Genomic DNA, 20,303 nt, shown 5'->3' with positions numbered 1-20,303 from the left:
ACTTTTTCCTCTTAAAAAAAAAAAAGATTGATCAGGAAATATGACAAAGCTGCAGGGCATTTAAGAGAGAGGTGGTCTGCCGTGGCAACATGGCAGCTAGAGTTGGAGGAGAGGGGGAAAGAAAATAGGATTACAAAAAAATAAGAGATGTGCACTCAGTCAAGAAGAGAGGAGAGATGTGCACTCAGTCAAGAAGAGAGGAGAGATGTGCACTCAGTCAAGAAGAGATAGGAGAGGTGTGCACTCTCAGTCAAGAAGAGATAGGAGAGATGTGCACTATCAGTCAAGTGCTGTGCTGCTTAACATTTCAGGGCCAGTATTAGGAGAAACATGGTAATTGTCAGATCTTTCCAGAGTTGGCCGGAGCAAGAGTCATCTGCAGATTATTTGAAGGAAGGAACGAAAGTAAACAAACAATGGTCATGGATTTGAGACAAACTCAGAATATCACTGTTTTTATTGTTTAAATTTGCACAAATTGGAAGGGATTCTGAGATGCAGTTACAGAAACCATACTCTCATCTTTCACAGTCCTCTCTCTCTGTTTCTGTGTCTGTGTGTTGTGTCTCTGGAGGGAAGCTGGAACACCTTTGGCTGGATGAGTTACAGGGCCAGCCTCCTTTGCCTGGCGTGGTTTGAGAGATATTTTGTTCAATGCCCAACGTTGCAGTGCTTTACAAAATGTCCTGTTGTGTGTTTTGTGGGTAAACCACCTCTGAAATATTAATGCAACTAAGAAAACATTTCTGTTGGCAGCAAGCCAGCCATTTCAAAAACCCACAGGCAGTATGTTTCTCAGAAGCAAATCTGTGATTCACACCTGATAAAGTGGACAATGCCCAGGTAACTGTTCAAGCAAATGTCCCAAGTCTGTGAAAAAAAAAATCATAAGTGCAGATTTTTTTCTCGTAACAAAGTAAGAACTTACTGGACCGTAATGGCTACTTTGGAAGCTCTCAATTGTATGAAAGATACTTGAAACAGGTGTTGTAGTTAAGCAGTTCAAATTAAATGAAGCATTGTCTATCTGTAGCTGCACGGTTGTACATACAGGACATACAACAGCTGTATGGAAGAGCCTCTGTTGCCTACGCCACTCTTAGCTCAAGGGAATTGTAGTTCCCCTAAAATACACTGCTGTAATAAACCTGCATTGAACCCAGTGTTTGAGATGTTTCTTCCCCGGCCACTGCTAAAAACAGGAAGAACCTTTTAGAGAAGTCCCGAAACAAAAAGTTGGGATGATACTCAACCTTTTCTGTGAGCATTTGGTCATTGTTTTTGTGGTCGCAATTCCTTCCTCCTTCACCTGATCATCATGATTCAGTGGTCTGCTGACTGGGAAATGACTCATTCATCCCTTGTGGGGCTGACACAATTCCCTTGTGCAGAAATGTTGCAATTGTTACAAATCAAGGAGTGAACATTTTGGAGTGAGGGGAGGGGGGTGTCCTTGCTTTGAGCTCCAAAGTTGGCGCTGCATGAATTATCACCAGATGTTGTGAAGGTGAAAAGACCCACAGTATGACCCACTCTTGGCCTTAATGTTTGTGAATGAAACACGTGTATCCATTGTAATGCCAGGTTACAGATTTAGCCACATTCTGTTTCTATCACTGACGCACTGTGTGCAGATACACTGTTTCCTCCTCGTTGATGCTCCTATCCAGAGAAATGCACAAGTTAGGTGACATTCAGAGTGTGTTCTTTGTATCAGTACTGTCAGTATGTCTCTGTTGTTTTCCAGAACACTGCACTTGACCTCAACCTCTAGACAGAGAGCTCTTCAAGTGCCACTTTGACCATTCCACTATTTCAGCGTCATTCTTTGACACGACCTCACAACCTCTCAACCTTTCAGATGATGGATAAACAGTATATCTGGACAGGTGCAATTATGTTAAATATGCACACATTTTCAAAGAAATTACAAATTGAACTCTGATAATGCACAAGATACGCAGGTTTTTCCTCGCATCCTGCCGTCACATGTTCAGCACAGCACTTCTTAAAACTAAAGATTCAGCATTCGCTTTGAACAATACAAAATGACAACTGCTATTTCCTATGGGGGTGAAGGTCAACCGGTATATTCTAATATCATTGATTTTAACAACAGTTAAAGCACTCCCCGGGGCATCTGTAGAGGGTTGACTAACTCCACACTACGAAGGCAAAGGACAAATTTAGTACATTTGTCATACACAGTACTTGAGTACATTTGTGGTCAGTTTGAAACCTTTTTTTTGACTTGCCATTTGCTATTACTTTCTTTATAGGCCCACGCACATAATGTTGTTTTTATTTGTTGTTTTATCTGACTCAACACAGATCTAGTGTCCGTTCTGAAATCCAGGTTGCCCTAAACTGAAGGGCAGCAAGATCTGAATAGAACCAAAAATGTAGGAATGTTGCCTTTAAAGGTCCAATGCGGCCGTTTTTATCTCAATACCAAATCCTTTCTGGGTAACAATTAAGTACCTTACATTGATTGTTTTCAATTAAAACGGTCAAAAAGAACAAAAAATTCCTTATTAGCAAAGTGCAGTTTCTCAAGCAAGAATTTTGCTAGGACTGTCTGGGAGTGGTCTTAGTGGGGAGGGGAAAATTGAAAATGAGCTGTTATTGGCAGAGAGGTTTGTAACTCTCTTTCTTATTGGGCTATTAACTAATTTACCGCATGATGATGTCCAGGGCCGTATCCAGGGTATCTGATACAGTCTCTGAGTGAGAGTGACCCCCTGGAGGTCAGCGCCCCCTTAGGCATGTGCCCTGCGTCTCCGGTCGGTAATTCGGCCTTGATTACTACACTAGACTAACTAGACTAATTTACCAATCTAAAAAAAAAAAAATCACTGACATTTTTATTGACTGTCAGTGAGTGACACATAACAAGATAAACTGCTGATGCACAATTAAGTTTTGAAATTGCACCTTGTGTATTCTACTATTCTCACTCTCAACTGTAAGTTGAGACCCCGATTGAGTTCCTCCCAAAAGATTTGTCTAATAATAATAATAATAATCATAATCATAATAATAATAATAATAATAATAATAATAATAATAACACGGCATCCTCATATGTAGTTATGACCCTAGTGATGTCACCCCATGGAAGGCAACATTCCAACCCAACAAAACAGGCTGAAATTTCAGCCCGTCTTTTCAAACAGCTCATAGACTAAAAGTGCATTATCATTATTTTCACAATTTTACAATATTATTCCAACCTCATAGTGTGGAAATATATACACTGCTCAAAAAAATAAAGGGAACACTAAAATAACACATCCTAGATCTGAATGAATAAAATATTCTTACTAACATAGTTGAATGTGCTGACAACAAAATCACACAAAAATTATCAATGGAAATCAAATGTATCAACCCATGGAGGTCTGGATTTGGAGTGACACTCAAAATTAAAGTGGAAAACCACACTACAGGCTGATCCAACTTTGATGTAATGTCCTTAAAACAAGTCAAAATGAGGCTCAGTAGTGTGTGTGGCCTCCACATGCCTGTATGACCTCCCTACAATGCCTGGGCATGCTCCTGATGAGGTGGCGGATGGTCTCCTGAGGGATCACCTCCAAGACCTGGACTAAAGCATCCGCCAACTCCTGGACAGTTTGTGGTGGATGGAGCGAGACATGATGTCCCAGATGTGCTCAATTGGATTCAGGTCTGGGGAACGGGCGGGCCAGTCCATAGCATCAATGCCTTCCTCTTGCAGGAACTGCTGACACACTCCAGCCACATGAGGTCTAGCATTGTCTTGCATTAGGAGGAACCCAGGGCCAACCGCACCACAAGGGGTCTGAGGATCTCATCTCGGTACCTAATGGCAGTCAGGCTACCTCTGGCGAGCACATGGAGGACTGTGCGGCCCCCCAAAGAAATGCCACCCCACACCATGACTGACCCACCGCCAAACCGGTCATGCTGGAGGATGTTGCAGGCAGCAGAACGTTCTCCACGGCGTCTCCAGACTCTGTCACGTCTGTCACGTGCTCAGTGTGAACCTGCTTTCATCTGTGAAGAGCACAGGGCGCCAGTGGCGAATTTGCCAATCTTGGTGTTCAAATCAAATCAAATGTATTTATATAGCCCTTCGTACATCAGCTGATATCTCAAAGTGCTGTACAGAAACCCAGCCTAAAACCCCAAACAGCAAGCAATGCAGGTGTAGAAGCACGGTGGCTAGGAAAAACTCCCTAGAAAGGCCAAAACCTAGGAAGAAACCTAGAGAGGAACCAGGCTATGTGGGGTGGCCATTCCTCTTCTGGCTGTGCCGGGTGGAGATTATAACAGAACATGGCCAAGATGTTCAAATGTTCATAAATGACCAGCATGGTCGAATAATAATAAGACAGAACAGTTGAAACTGGAGCAGCAGCACGGCCAGGTGGACTGGGGACAGCAAGGAGTCATCATGTCAGGCACTCCATGTGTAACTCTGTGTTGTCTGTTCACACTGCTATGCCTTATCTTGGCCAGGTCGCAGTTGCAAATGAGAACTTGTTCTCAACTAGCCTACCTGGTTAAATAAAGGTGAAATAAATGTTTTAAAAAATAGTCCTGGGGCATGGTCCTAGGGCTCAGGTGTTCTCTGGCAAATGCCAAACGTCCTGCACGGTGTTGGGCTGTAAGCACAACCCCCACCTGTGGACGTCGGGCCCTCATACCACCCTCATGGAGTCTGTTTCTGACCGTTTGAGCAGACACATGCACATTTGTGGCCTGCTGGAGGTCCTTTTGCAGGGCTCTGGCAGTGCTCCTCCTGCTCCTCCTGGCACAAAGGTGGAGGTAGCGGTCCTGCTGCTGGATTGTTGCCCTCCTACAGCCTCCTCCACGTCTCCTGATGTACTGGCCTGTCTCCTGGGAGCGCCTCCATGCTCTGGACACTACGCTGACAGACACAGCAAACCTTCTTGCCACAGCTCGCATTGATGTGCCATCCTGGATGAGCTGCACTACCTGAGCCACTTATGTGGGTTGTAGACTCCGTCTCATGCTACCACTAGAGTGAAAGCACCGCCAGCATTCAAAAGTGACCAAAACATCAGCCAGGAAGCATAGGAACTGAGAAGTGGTCTGTGGTCACCACATGCAGAACCACTCCTTTATCGGGGGTGTCTTGCTAATTGCCTATAATTTCCACCTGCTGTCTATTCCATTTGCACAACAGCATGTGACATTTATTGTCAATCAGTGTTGCTTCCTAAGTGGACAGTTTGATTTCACAGAAGTGTGATTGACTTGGAGTTACATTGTGTTGTTTAAGTGTTACCTTTATTTTTTTGTGCAGTGTATAAAACACGTTTGACTGCACTGGGCCTTTAATTATTCACTTTTGACATTGCTGAATATCAACACACTTTTACATCCCTTTCACTTCAATGTTTACGTTTCTTGTAAGGAGAAAGAGGTAGGATGAGATACTCAAAGATTACATGATTTGGGGGGCGAGAATATTGACCGTGAAATTAGCGTGATGTACCTGAATCTCATATAAATGTTTATGATTTTTGTTCCACCAATTTGTTCTTACTTTAAAGTCTGCTGCCTTTTTTTGGTCACTTTCCACATACTGTATGATAAAGGTCAATGGGTTTAAGTAATGGTCTGTTTTCTTCAAGCCCATCTCGATACCGTCAGTGGTCTCTTCCTGCTCATACGAGGCTTGTTCCCACAGTGACACATGTATGACAGTTTTCCCAAAAACCAAAAATTCACTCTGCCACATCAGAAATGTCCACGTCCAGTCTCATATGTAATGCATCTAAAAAAATAAAATACAATGATATCCTGATAATATCCTGATAATTATTGAGATAACCCAGCATGTGAAGATAAGAAAATAATCAAATTATCTTAACATTAATAAAAGTTTATTACATTTGTAAAGCGCTATTCATTATACAGAATAATCTCATAAGATAAAATAAAAACCAAACAGAAAAAAACATGCCTTGCTTATTGCATACTACTTTTGCAAATAAAGTACATTATAATCTGTGTACGTGTTGTCCTATGTTATGTTAGACGTGTATTTTTGGCCCAGTGTGAATAATGGTGTGAATTTGTTGTGTGACTGTACTGGCTCTTGTGTTCCCTCAGGTGCCCCAGTCATCGTAGGAATGAGCATCAACATCGCTAGCATTGACTCCATCTCAGAAGTGAACATGGTGAGTTATAAACCCCTTCTCTTACAGTAGCACTGTCCATATAGAACATCGACTCAATGTGTCCCTTTTCATTTATTTGGGTTCGTGGTTAAAGCATGATGCACCCATTTTATAAACTACAATTTTGATAAATGTATTTGTTTCAATGTACAGTATACTAATCAAAAATATAAATGCAACATGCAACAATATAAACGATTTTACGGAGTTACAGTTCATATGAGGAAATCAGTCAATTGAAATAAACTCATTGGGCCCTAATCTATGGATTTCACATGGCTGGGAATACAGATATGCATCTGTCGGTCACAGATACCTTAAAAAAAAGGTAGGGGCATGGATCAGACAACCAGTCAGTATCTGGTGTGTCCCACTCCTCTTCAATGGCTGTGCAAAGTTGCTGGATATTGGAACTGGAACACGCTGTCGTACACATCAATCCAGAGCATCCCAAACATGCTCAATGGGTAACATTTCTGGCGTGTAAGCAGGCCATGGAAGAACTGGGCCATTTTCAGCTTCCAGGAATTGTGTACCGATACTTGCGACATGGGGCCGTGCATTATCATTCGTAAACATGAGGTGATGGCGGTGGATGAATGGCACGTCAGTGGACTTCAGGATCTCATCACGGTATCTCTGTGCATTCAAAGTGGCATCGATAAAATGCAATTGTGTTTGTTGTCCATAGCGTATGCCCATACCCCCACCGCCACCATGGGGCACTGTTCACAACGTTGACATCAGAAAAAAACGCTTGACCACAAAACGCCATACATGTGGTCTGCGGTTGTGAGGCCTGTTGGACGTACTGCCAAATTCTCTAAAATGACATTGGAGGTATCTTAAGGTAGAGAAAGGAACATTCAATTCTGGCAACAGCTCTGGTGGACGATCCTGCAGTCAGCATGCCAATTGCACGCTCCCTCAAAACTTCGCCTTTTATTGTCCCCAGCACAAGGTGCACCTGTGTAATTATCATGCTGATTAATCAGCTTCTTGATATGCAACACCTATCAGGTGGATACATTATCTTGTCAAAGGAGAAATGCTCACTAACAGGGATGTTAACAAATTTGGACACACAATGTGAGAGAAATTCTGGAAAAATTCTGGGATCTTTTGTTTCAGCTCATGAAACATGGGACCAACACTTTACATGTTGCATTTATATTTTTGTTCAGTATAGTATTGACTCAGGGGTGTGATACTTAAAAAAATATATTTTATATTTCTGTACTTCATCTTCAATAAATTTGCAAAACAAATTGAAATAACATGTTTTCACTTCTTGTGTGTAGATGAGTGACATTTTTTTAAAATAAATGTTTCATTCAGGCTGTAACACAACAGATAGTGGAATAAGGGGTATTAATACTTTCTCAAGGCACTGTATGACCTCAGGTTTTGTATTTTTGTTCTGTGTATTTGCAATGCAATAATACCATTTCAGTCAATCATATTTGGCCTTGCAAACATTGGATAACCATAGACATGTTGTGCATCTGATTTACTTGATTATATTACGTATTTAACTTCTGTTTATTAGAGCGAGGTGAGAAATCAGGCTCAGTCTTTTTCTTTAAATAAGACAACATGGCTGGTGTCTCTGCAATGACATCATTCTGTCTCTCTGCTCGCCGTTGTATTTTATTTTCTTTTAATGTGGCACAGACACACTCAAGAGTTCACTCCCCCCACAAGCCAGAGGAGCTTTGTTTTTTTATTCTGGATTTGTTCTCCCTGTAATGTTGCCATTTCGAATCACGAGAGGATTTTCATCCAGTTTCAAGCAATAGCACATTTTATTTTTAATTTGTTAGAGGTAGTCACTCATGTACAAAGCTGTTTTCTTTATTTTTAAGAGCAAGCACATGAGGCGCTTTGATATATTCATTTTTTATTTCTGAGATTTATTTTCTACTCCGGTGTTTTTGAAGACAGCGAGTTTTATCTTATGTTTTATGTTATTTTAGTTTCCCTGGACATTTGAGAAGGTAGCATTGGGTGCAGGGCTGAAAAGGTGGAAAAAGGTTCCTGTGAACAAAGACAGACACAAAACGATATGACTAGCTTGGTTTCCATTCAATTGGAGACATATATCCATGCGAATATTTAAAAATCGGCATTAAAACAATACGTGCATTTTCCCACCAGAGATGTGTTTGCGTCAAATTGACTTGTTGCAGATTTGCAACTCTACTGAAGGTTTTCCCACAAAAAAAATGTTGCGTTATATAGCGAGTGTGCCCACTCTGGTATTGGAACGTGAGCGCTAGGCAACAGTTTGCAGATACAATGCGCGTATAGCCTACATTATGAGATTATTATGAACAAAAGAGCAAGATTTTTTCTATTTGTCAAACGGCAGCCAAGCATCGTTGATCATGTCACCAGAATAAGACCCTCAATATTTATTGGAAAAGAGCATCATGCTCATCACCTTGCACTTACACCACCCTGTGAATATTATCATTTTTCATCTGTAGCCTAATTAAAACGGCATGCTTTCCCGGCGAGTCGTAGTGGGAGGACCACACAATGTCATTATTACATCAATATTTGTGCATTAAAAGCATTTCCACCGATATTTCTCGCATAATTCATTTTACCGACACAAAAAGATTCTACCTTAGCTGGCATATTTTGTTTTGTTGACATTTGGAAAGTTTACCGATAAAAGGCCTGTCATTACATTTTTTTATCCGACATGTACTTTACTCGCATAAAAAGGTTTGATGGAAACCTGGTTATTGTCAATTTGGAAAACCATTGGATAATCTCAACATGCATGTTATGTCTAACGCCATAACTCGTCTATTTTAGCTGTAAATTTTTGCATTTTGTCAGCCAGCCAACATAGTCATAGCTAAAGAAAATCAGACGAAAGTCATGAAAAACAAAATTACCTTGTTAGTATTTCATTTCATTTTTTTTTTTTTCACGATGCAGCAAGGATATTTTTTTTCTGGAAAATATGGAATATCCTTCAGATAGGGTACACCCTGTGAGAATATAGGTCATTTTAAGTCCAGCTGAATAACCACTAAGATTAGCTCTCAGTCCGCTTATAAAATGTGATGTATATTATGGTTTTAAGACAATTATATTGAGATTTCGGGACACTGAGGTTCTCAGAATAAATTGGCAGCATGTATCATGCGAAACTCAGAAATACTGTACTGTCATTGGAGGAGGTGTTCAACTTAACTTAGCCTTTAAATCACTTCCCTGTAAGTCTCCCATTTTCATTACGTTTCCATTGTGTTTCCATTGTATCCTTGAAAAACAGTGTTAATGCTTTTTGATATACTCTGCACATAATGACTATGATGATACATTTAGATGTGCATACATTTATGCACATTGGGTAGTAAGTGTATGGTGTAGGATAGGGCAATTACAGTAAGGGTAACTTATCCTTCCCATAGTTGAAGCTTTTGTCAATGCATACACTCCAAAAGGGTTATTCGGCTGTCCCCATAGGAGAACCTTTTTGAGAACCTACAAGGGTTTTACCTGGAAAGGTTCTTCAAAGGGTTCTCCATGAGGACAGCCAAATAACCCTTTTAAGGTTCTAGATAGCACATTCTTTTCTAAGAGTGTAGCAACTATTTATTTTCAATCTCACAGTGCTGTTTCCCCTTTTTCCACAGGATTACACCATCACAATGTATTTCCAGCAAAGTTGGCGAGACAAGCGGTTGGCATACGCTGAGCTGCCCCTCAACCTGACTCTGGATAACCGCGTAGCAGACCAGCTGTGGCTCCCAGACACCTACTTCCTCAATGACAAGAAGTCCTTCCTGCATGGCGTGACAGTGAAGAACCGTATGATTCGACTGCATCCTGATGGCACCGTGTTATATGGGCTCAGGTACAGCTAACTTTCATTGGAATTCTACTGTAACTAAACTGGTTAAAGCCTGGCCTGTCAGGCAGGACTGGAAGAGACCTTGGGAAGGCATATGAGAAACTAGGTCTGTGTCTAAATAGTATCACGGCCCGCCTTTTCACTTTCCTTACTTCCATTAAAAAAACATGAGTCCAGAGAATCACTGATAAAAGCACGACTAACTTAAATTATTTAGCTGAATTTCTGATGACAGGATTCAATTGTAAGTAGTTATAGCCTACCTTGACAATTACATGACATGCTAATACCTGACATATACACTGAGTATACCTCCTCCCCCCACACACACTTTTTACCCGCAGAACAGCCTCAATTCGGCTGGGCATGGACTCTACAATTTGTCGAAAGCGTTCCACAGGGATGCTGGCCCATGTTGAATCCAATGTTTCCCACAGTTGTGTCAAGTTGTCTGGATATCCTTAAGGTGGAGGACCAATCTTGATACACATGGGAAACTGTTGAGCGTGAAAAACCCAGCAGCTTTGCAGTTATTGATGCAAACCGGTGTGCCTGGCACCTAATACCATACCCTTTTGAAAGGCACTTAAATCTTTTGTCTTGCTCATTCACCCTCTGAATGACACATATACACAATCCATGTTTCAATTGTCTCAAGGCTTACAATCCTTATTTAACCTGTCTCCTCCCCTTCATCAACACTGATTGAAGTTGATTTAACAAGTCACATCAATAAGGGATCATAGCTTTCACCTGGATTCACCTGGTCAGTCTATGTCATGGAAGAAACTGTATTCTCAGTCAGGTCCAAAATTATTGGCACCCTTGATAAAGATGAGTAAAAAAGTGTCACGCCCTGACCTTAGAGATCCTTTTTTATGTCTCTATTTTGTTTAGTCAGGGTGTGATTTGGGGTGGGTTATTCTATGTTCTATTATTTGTATTTCTATGTTTTGGCCGGGTAGGGTTCTCAACCAGGGACAGCTATCTATCGTTGTCTCTGATTGAGAACCATACTTAGGTAGCCCTTTTTCCCACCTGTCTTTGTGGGAAGTTGACTTTGTTTATGGCACATAGCCTTTAGCTTCACGGTTTGTTTTGTAGTGTTTATTGTTTTGTTCGGCGTCTTTTCTAATAAAAAGAAAATGTACGCTGACCACCCTGCGCCTTGGTCCTCTTCATTCAACGGCCGTGACAAAAATACTGTAAATTATACAAATACTGAGCTGTATTGTATACAAAAAAAATTGATAATTATATTATTTGATACTAATACAATTGCTCAGAGAACAAGATTTTTGTTTAATAAGTAATCATTTTGTTTCTCAAAAAAATACAGTACGGGGGAAAATGATTGACACCCCTGTTTAACATGCCTTTCAGTACCCCACCTTAACGGCACTGAGCCTTTTTCTTGTGTTTTATGAGATTGGAAGACACATTAGGAGGGATCTTAGATCATTCCTCCATACATAATCTTTACGGATCCTTAATATCCTTTGTCCTTTGCTTATGGACTGTCCTCTTCAATTCAAAACACAGGTTTTCAATGGGGATCAAGTTCAGAGACTGATATTGCAAAATATTGATTGTGTGGTCAATTAACCATTTTCTTTATGTATTTTGATGTGTGCTTGGGGTCAATGTCTTGCTGGAAGATCCACTTGCAGCCAAGTTTGTCTGCATAAGCTTCTTTCGACGCCAAACCCACCACTGTTGTTCGTGGCTAAAGAGCTCTATTTTCATGTCATCCAACAAATGTAAACGCCTGGCGTTTTCTAAACGGCACGGGCACATGGATTGGAACTGGTGCTTTGGTCAGATGACATGAAAATAGAGCTGTTTGGCCAGGTACACCAGCAGTGGATTTGGTGTTGAAAAACAGAAGCATATGCAGAAAAGTACCTCATAACTACGGTCAAATATGATGGTGGCTCTTTGATGTTATGGGGCTATTTTTATTCCACTGGTCCTGGGGCCCTTGTTAAGGTCAACTGAATCATGAACTTTACCCAGTACCATAATTTTTTAGCCAAAAAACTGGTTGCCTCTACCAGCAGGCTGAAACCTCCAATAAGACAATGACCGCAAGCACGCATCAAATTCCAAAAAGGAGGTTAAATGACCATAAAATGGCCATGTCAGTCTCCGGACTTGAACCCCATTGTGTGTGTGTGTGAATTGAAGAAGGCAGTCCATAAGCACTGACAAAGCATATTAAGGATCTGGGCAGATTGTGTATGTAGGAATGGTATAAGATCCCTCCCAATGTGTTCTCCAATCTCATAAAACATTTTTGAAAAAGGCTCAGTGCCATTATCCTCGCAAGGTGAGGTATTGAAAGGTACTGAAAACAGTCGTTTTCACTCCTATCTTTTTTGGGGGAATTTAAAAAACCAACTTTCGATTGTCCATCTGTTGATAAGCAACTGTCTGCTAAGTTTGCGGTTAGGGTAGTTGAAATTTGGTCAGTCCACTCTGGCCTTGATGTTAACGTCCACAGATGGACCAGAGTGGACCAAATCTGAACCCATCATAGACTTATGTTTCCCAAGTTTGGATAGCACAGTACTGGACCAGGTTTCCCAAAAGCATATTAAGGCTAAGTTCATTGTTAGAACCGTCGTAGGAGCATTGTTAAAATCTCTGAACTGTTTCCCAAAACCGTCGTTATTAACGTTGCACTTGAAAACGCTCCTTACCCAACGTCTGCCTCAGACTACTCGTAGAATTGTGTTAGATGCTTTTTTGCCCTCGCGCGTCACTTATACACAGAAGATCTTTGCTGAACATAGAATCACATGGTTTATCCGTCTGTACTGGACTCTACTTTACTGCACTGTACTGTAATCTGCTGTGATGTCCAAACTTGTGAAAAAATGAAGAGAATTACATTGATTTACATAATTACGCGTTTCTGTGTAGTACATATCAGGGACCCATGATGTAAACCCATTCCCTTAATTCCGTTACCAGGTGTAAATCCACAACATTTTTAAAATCTAACTCAAGGTGTCATGTCATAGCTGACACAGCCCTTATTTCCGCAGACATCTTTGAATCTTAGTTCGGAACAGATATTTAATAGAGTTTGTGGAAAACGTTGTCGCATGAAAACCTGACTGGAGATTTCTCCATAATTCCCTTAACAAACTTTGCATCTGCACAGTTCTTCCACTAAATTAGTTTTTGTAAGATGTTCAGTGGAAATTGTTAAAAGTTGTCCTTGAACATAGAGCTAAACTTTGAAATGAATGGTTTTTGTTTGGCATACATCTTAAGGGGAACATACTGAGTCAAAACCTAAATTCCCTTACCATTGAATTGCCCAGATGGACTATCCAAATAATGTGTTACCTCCCAAAAAATATGACTTGCTAAACAAAATATCTTTCTCTGAGGAATTGTACTAGTAAAAAATGTAGCATACAAAATATCTCAGTATTTGCATTATTTATTTTACACAGTCTTTTTTTCTCATCTTTATCAAGGGTGCCAATCATTTTGGACCTGACTGTACACATGTACTTGTGCTTTTAAATAAATTAATTTGACTTAACTTTATTTGTTTAGCATCATGTGCCTCCAGTGAATGGAGGCCTTCTTTGGGTTAAAAATAATGCTGATGTGCTTTGGCCAATGATGTTTTAAAGCAAAAAACGAATTCAGCTGCAAATGTTAATTATAGGAAGCTTACAGCTAAATGTACAGATGCTGCTGTAATGGCTGTATTACTATCTGATGCGTAGCTCTGTTATGAGGCTCTATTACCTCATTCCACTTCACAATCAGTGGAGATGGCATTTTGCCATTGTCATGTCCCTATTGTCTGGAAGATGAAATATAGCTTAGGTAAGCCTCTGGAAAAGGATTGTGTTATTTTTCCAGAATGGGAGACTTAGCGCATGCCCTTGCTTATTGACATGAGATACATGATGGCATTATCAGTGTCTGCAAGAGAATGGCAGTCTTCTCCATTCTTTGGTGGTTTTTCAGCCAGTCAGCGTGCACTTTGTTAACACTGCCTCACTAAATCACTTTGAGATTGTTCATATCAACTAGGTCCTCATCCCCAGTCCACCCCACCAAACACAGGGACATCTTGGTGTCTGTCTCTGAGGGGTAGATGTTTTAGGATCTGTCAGACAGACTGGGGTATTAATGAGAATTTGATGATGTTTGGAAGTGAGACGGGAAACTAATGGTCTGGTAAATGCTTATTTAATATGTCTCTTGGTGGAATCAGCTGTGGGTGCAGAGGAAGGAGCGAGGGAGGGAGGGGCGGAATTGGTCGCAGCATCTCTTGTTACCCAGAGGGAGTTGGTGAAAAGGTGGAAGGATGAAGTGAGGACAAAGTCATGCCTGTACAGATTGCCTGTAGGGTATATATTCATGATTGTAACAAATATGCCTCTATGACTTACCATGAAGACCATGATCCCTTTACCATTCACGGGGAAGACATTCCTGTTAATTCGATTGGCATGTGAGCTTCTCTTACATGAGAAGGAACATACAGTATACGCCTAGAGTGTTTTCAGCAGGCGTGACACGGGGACACAACATTATTTTGACTGTGTAACAGAATGAATGTAGCACTATTGAATGCAGCAGTCACTATTGTATTTAGCAGTCATAATTGTATGTAGCAGTAACCATTGTGTGTAGGAGTCACTATTGTATTTAGCAGTCACTATTGTATGTAGCAGTCACTATTGTATTTAGCAGTCATAATTGTATGTAGCAGTAACCATTGTGTGTAGGAGTCACTATTGTATGTAGGAGTCACTATTGTATTTAGCAGTCACTATTATATGTAGCAGTCACTATTGTATGTAGCAGTCACTATTGTATGTAGCAGACACTATTGTATGTAGCAATCACTATTGTATGTAGCAGTCACTATTATATGTAGCAGACACTATTGTATGTAGCAATCACTATTGTATGTAGCAGTCACTATTGTATGTAGTACCACTAATGCATGTAGCTGTCACTATTGCATGTAGCAATCACCATTTTATGTAGCAGTCACTATTGCATGTAGCAGTCACTATTGTATGTAGCAGTCACTTTGGATGAAGAGGTCACCTTGATATGTAGCAGTTGATATTGTATGTAGCATTCACCAGTGTATGTAGTACTCTAATGTATGTAGCAGTCACTATTTTATGTAGCGGTCACTATTTTATGTAGCAGTCACCTTAGTATGAAGCAGTCACCTTAGTATGAAGCAGTCACAATTGTATGAAGCAGTCACAATTGTATGTAGCAGTCACTATTGTATGTAGCAGTCATTATTGTATGGAGCAGACACTGTTGTATGGAGCAGACACTGTTGTATGGAGCAAACACTGTTGTATGGAGCAGACACTGTTGTATGGAGCAGACACTGTTGTATGGAGCAGACACTGTTGTATGGAGCAGACACTGTTGTATGGAGCAGTCACTGTTGTATGTAGCAGTCACTGTTGTATGTAGCAGTCACTGTTGCATGTAGCAGTCACTGTTGCATGTAGCAGTCACTGTTGCATGTAGCAGTCACCATTGTATTTAGCACTCACTATTGTATGTAGCAGTCACTTTGGATGAAGAGGTCACCTTGATATGTAGCAGTTGATATTGTATGTAGCATTCACCAGTGTATGTAGTACTCTAATGTATGTAGCAGTCACTATTTTATGTAGCGGTCACTATTGTATGTAGCAGTCACTATTGTATGTAGCAGTCATTATTGTATGTAGCAGTCACTATTGTATGTAGCAGTCACCATTGTATGTAGCAGTCACCATTGTATGTAGCAGTCACTATTGTATGTAGCAGTCACTATTGTATGTAGCAGTCACTATTGTATGTAGCAGTCACTATTGTATGGAGCAGTCACCTTAGTATGAAGCAGTCATTATTGTATGTAGCAGTAACCATTGTGTGTAGCAGTCACTATTGTATGTAGGAGTCACTATTGTATTTAGCAGACATTATTATATGTAGCAGACATTATTATATGTAGCAGACACTATTGTATGTAGCAATCACTATTGTATGTAGCAATCACTAATGCATGTAGCAGTCACTATTGCATGTAACAGTCACTATTGTATGTAGCAGTCACTATTGTATGTAGCAGTCACTATTGTATGGAGCTGTCACTATTGTATGGAGCAGTCACCTTCGTATGAAGCAGTCATTATTGTGTGTAGCAGTAACCATTGTATGTAGCAGACACTATTATATGTAGCAGACACTATTGTATGTAGCAATCACTATTGTATGTAGTACCACTAATGCATGTAGCAGTCACTATTGCATGTAGCAGTCACTATTGTATGTAGCAGTCACTATTGCATGTAGCAGTCACCATTGTATGTAGCAATCACAATTGCATGTAGCAGTCACCATTGTATTTAGCACTGGCTATTGTATGTAGCAGTCACTTTGGATGAAGAGGTCACCATGATATGTAGCGGTCACTATTGTATGAAGCAGTCACCTTAGTATGAAGCAGTCACAATTGTATGTAGCAGTCATTATTGTATGTAGCAGTCACCATTGTATGTAGCAGTCACTATTATATGGAGCAGTCACCTTAGTATGAAGCAGTCATTATTGTATGTAGCAGTCACCATTAAATGTAGCAGTCACCATTGTATGTAGCAGTCACTATTGTATGTAGCAGTCACTATTGTATGTAGCAGTCACTATTGTATGTAGCAGTCACTATTGTATGGAGCAGTCACTATTGTATGGAGCAGTCACCTTAGTATGAAGCAGTCATTATTGTATGTAGCAGTCACCATTGTATGTAGCAGTCACTATTGTATGTAGCAGTCACTATTGTATGTAGCAGTCACTATTGTATGTAGCAGTCACTATTGTATGGAGCAGTCACTATTGTATGGAGCAGTCACTATTGTATGTAGCAGTCACTATTGTATGGAGCAGTCACCTTAGTATGAAGCAGTCATTATTGTATGTAGCAGTCACCATTGTATGTAGCAGTCACCATTGTATGTAGCAGTCACTATTGTATGTAGCAGTCACTATTGTATGGAGCAGTCACTATTGTATGGAGCAGTCACTATTGTATGGAGCAGACACTATTGTATGGAGCAGTCACTGTTGTATGGAGCAGTCACTGTTGTATGTAGCAGTCACTGTTGTATGTAGCAGTCACTGTTGTATGTAGCAGTCACTGTTGCATGTAGCAGTCACTATTGTATGTAGTGGTCCCCATTTGTATGGAGCAGTCATTATTGTATGTAGCACTCACTATTGTATGTACAGTGCCTTGCGAAAGTATTCGGCCCCCTTGAACTTTGCGACCTTTTGCCACATTTCAGGCTTCAAACATAAAGATATAAAACTGTATTTTTTTTTGAAGAATCAACAACAAGTGGGACACAATCATGAAGTGGAACGACATTTATTGGATATTTCAAACTTTTTTAACAATTCAAAAACTGAAAAATTGGGCGTGCAAAATTATTCAGCCCCCTTAAGTTAATACTTTGTAGCGCCACCTTTTGCTGCGATTACAGCTGTAAGTCGCTTGGGGTATGTCTCTATCAGTTTTGCACATCGAGAGACTGACATTTTTTCCCATTCCTCCTTGCAAAACAGCTCGAGCTCAGTGAGGTTGGATGGAGAGCAATTGTGAACAGCAGTTTTCAGTTCTTTCCACAGATTCTCGATTGGATTCAGGTCTGGACTAACACCTGGATATGTTTATTTTTGAACCATTCCATTGTAGATTTTGCTTTATGTTTTGGATCATTGTCTTGTTGGGAGACAAATCTCCGTCCCAGTCTCAGGTCTTTTGCAGACTCCATCAGGTTCTTCCAGAATGGTCCTGTATTTGGCTCCATCCATCTTCCCATCAATTTTAACCATCTTCCCTGTCCCTGCTGAAGAAAAGCAGGCCCAAACCATGATGCTGCCACCACCATGTTTGACAGTGGGGATGGTGTGTTCAGGGTGATGAGCTGTGTTGCTTTTACGCCAAACATAACGTCTTGCATTGTTGCCAAAAAGTTCAATTTTGGTTTCATCTGACCAGAGCACCTTCTTCCACATGTTTGGTGTGTCTCCCAGGTGGCTTGTGGCAAACATTAAACAACACATTGTTGTCCTATGGACAGAGTCTCCCACCTCAGCTGTAGATCTCTGCAGTTCATCCAGAGTGATCATGGGCCTCTTGGCTGCATCTCTGATCAGTCTTCTCCTTGTATGAGCTGAAAGTTTAGAGGGACGGCCAGGTCTTGGTAGATTTGCAGTGGTCTGATACTCCTTCCATTTCAATATTATCGCTTGCACAGTGCTCCTTGGGATGTTTAAAGCTTGGGAAATCTTTTTGTATCCAAATCCGGCTTTAAACTTCTTCACAACAGTATCTCGAACCTGTCTGGTGTGTTCCTTGTTCTTCATGATGCTCTCTGCGCTTTTAACGGACCTCTGAGACTATCACAGTGCAGGTGCATTTATACGGAGACTTGATTACACACAGGTGGATTGTATTTATCATCATTAGTCATTTAGGTCAACATTGGATCATTCAGTGATCCTCACTGAACTTCTGGAGAGAGTTTGCTGCACTGAAAGTAAAGGGGCTGAATAATTTTGCACGCCCAATTTTTCAGTTTTTGATTTGTTAAAAAAGTTTGAAATATCCAATAAATGTCGTTCCACTTCATGATTGTGTCCCACTTGTTGTTGATTCTTCATAAAAAAAATACAGTTTTATATATTTATGTTTGAAGCCTGAAATGTGGCAAAAGGTCGCAAAGTTCAAGGGGGCCAAATACTTTCGCAATGCACTGTAGCAGTTGCTATTGTATGTAGCAGTCGGTTTTGTATGTGGCAGTCATTATTGTATATAGCAGTTACTTTTGTATGTAGTAGTCACTTTTGTATTTAGCAGTTGTTGTTATATGTAGCAGGCACTATTGTATGTAGCCGTCACTATTGTATGTAGCAGTCGATATTGTATGTTGCAGTCGTTATTGTATGTAGCTGTCATTATTGTATGTAGCCGTCACTATTGTATGTAGCAGTCACCATTGTATGTAGCAGTCACCATTGTATGTAGCAGTCACTATTGTATGGAGAGGTCGCTATTTAATGTAGCAGTCACTATTGTATGTAGCGGTTACCTTTGTATGTAGCAGTCACCATTGTATGTAGCAGTCACCATTGTATGTAGCAGTCACCATTGTATGTAGCAGTCACCATTGCAACAATCAGTTCCTGTTGTATGTAGCAGTTACTGCTGTATGTAGCAGTTACTGCTGTATGTAGCAGTTACTGCTGTATGTAGCAGTCACTGTTGTATGTAGCAGTTACTGTTGTATGTAGCAGTTACTGCTGTATGTACCAGTCACCATTGTTTGTAGAGGTCACTTTTGTTTGTAGCTGTCACTATTGTTTGCAGCAGTCACTATTGTATGTAGCTGTCACTATTGTTTGCAGCAGTCACTATTGTATGTAGAGGTCACTATTGTTTGCAGCAGTCACTATTGCATGTATCAGTCGCTTTTGTATGTACCATTTACTATTGCATATAGCAGTCACTATTGTACTGCACAATACAAACAAATATAGTGCACCACTTATTTCTGCTTATTTGTTTGACTGGAAAGGAGGCTCAATTCCCATCCAGAATTCTGTGCCCCAGAAAAAAGCCACAAACCACCCTCCTAATCCCTCATCACCACAATGTCCCAGTTTCATCAATGAAACATCCCAGACAGTGAGTCTGCAGTGAGGTGCCCACAGGGACCCACCCAGAGGACTGGGGGGCTGCTGGGGGGAGAGGAGCATCCTGGGGCCCTTTCAAAGTAGCACAGCAGCCAGAGCCCAAAGGGACACAGGCTTTGTTTCTTTCCCCAACATTTTGCAGCTTTGCTTTACATGAGTCATTTACAGTAAAGTTGTGAGATAGAAAACAATGTACAATGCGAAGTGAAATGTACTTGGTCTATGATAAAGCCGGAGGGGAGTGATAATGAGGTTGTGTTGTGCCATGGGGAGAGTCAGAATAATTTATCTACGGCATTATGTCCTAACGCACCAAAGTAGAGGGAGTCAAAAAGTATATTGTCCCAAACGGTGACTCACTGTATTGAAATGGGTTCTGTTTTCATCATGGTTGTATATGCCCTGCTAACACTCCACATTGTTTTCCTATTGCTCTCTATACACTTCACCAGTACCTCTGCATGTGTGTGACAGTAGTTGGG

General features: G+C 40.7%; 1 protein-coding gene across 2 annotated transcripts in view; it reads left to right on the top strand.

Annotated features, from left to right (window-relative positions):
* The window catches only part of LOC110533954 (gamma-aminobutyric acid receptor subunit beta-4-like), a 64,192-nt gene that overhangs the window by 28,277 nt on the left and 15,612 nt on the right, over nucleotides 1–20,303 (top strand). For both annotated transcript variants that reach the window (XM_021618551.2, XM_036990374.1), the window contains exons 3-4: nucleotides 6,127–6,194; nucleotides 9,851–10,071. In XM_021618551.2, the coding sequence (XP_021474226.1) occupies nucleotides 6,127–6,194; nucleotides 9,851–10,071 (289 nt within the window). The remainder of the gene's footprint in view (nucleotides 1–6,126; nucleotides 6,195–9,850; nucleotides 10,072–20,303) is intronic.

The sequence above is a fragment of the Oncorhynchus mykiss genome, chromosome 10 (genome assembly GCF_013265735.2).
Source record: "Oncorhynchus mykiss isolate Arlee chromosome 10, USDA_OmykA_1.1, whole genome shotgun sequence".
NCBI classification, from domain to species: Eukaryota; Metazoa; Chordata; class Actinopteri; order Salmoniformes; family Salmonidae; genus Oncorhynchus; species Oncorhynchus mykiss.
Note: the sequence above shows the minus strand (reverse complement) of the source record. Positions and strands in the feature narration are given on the sequence as shown.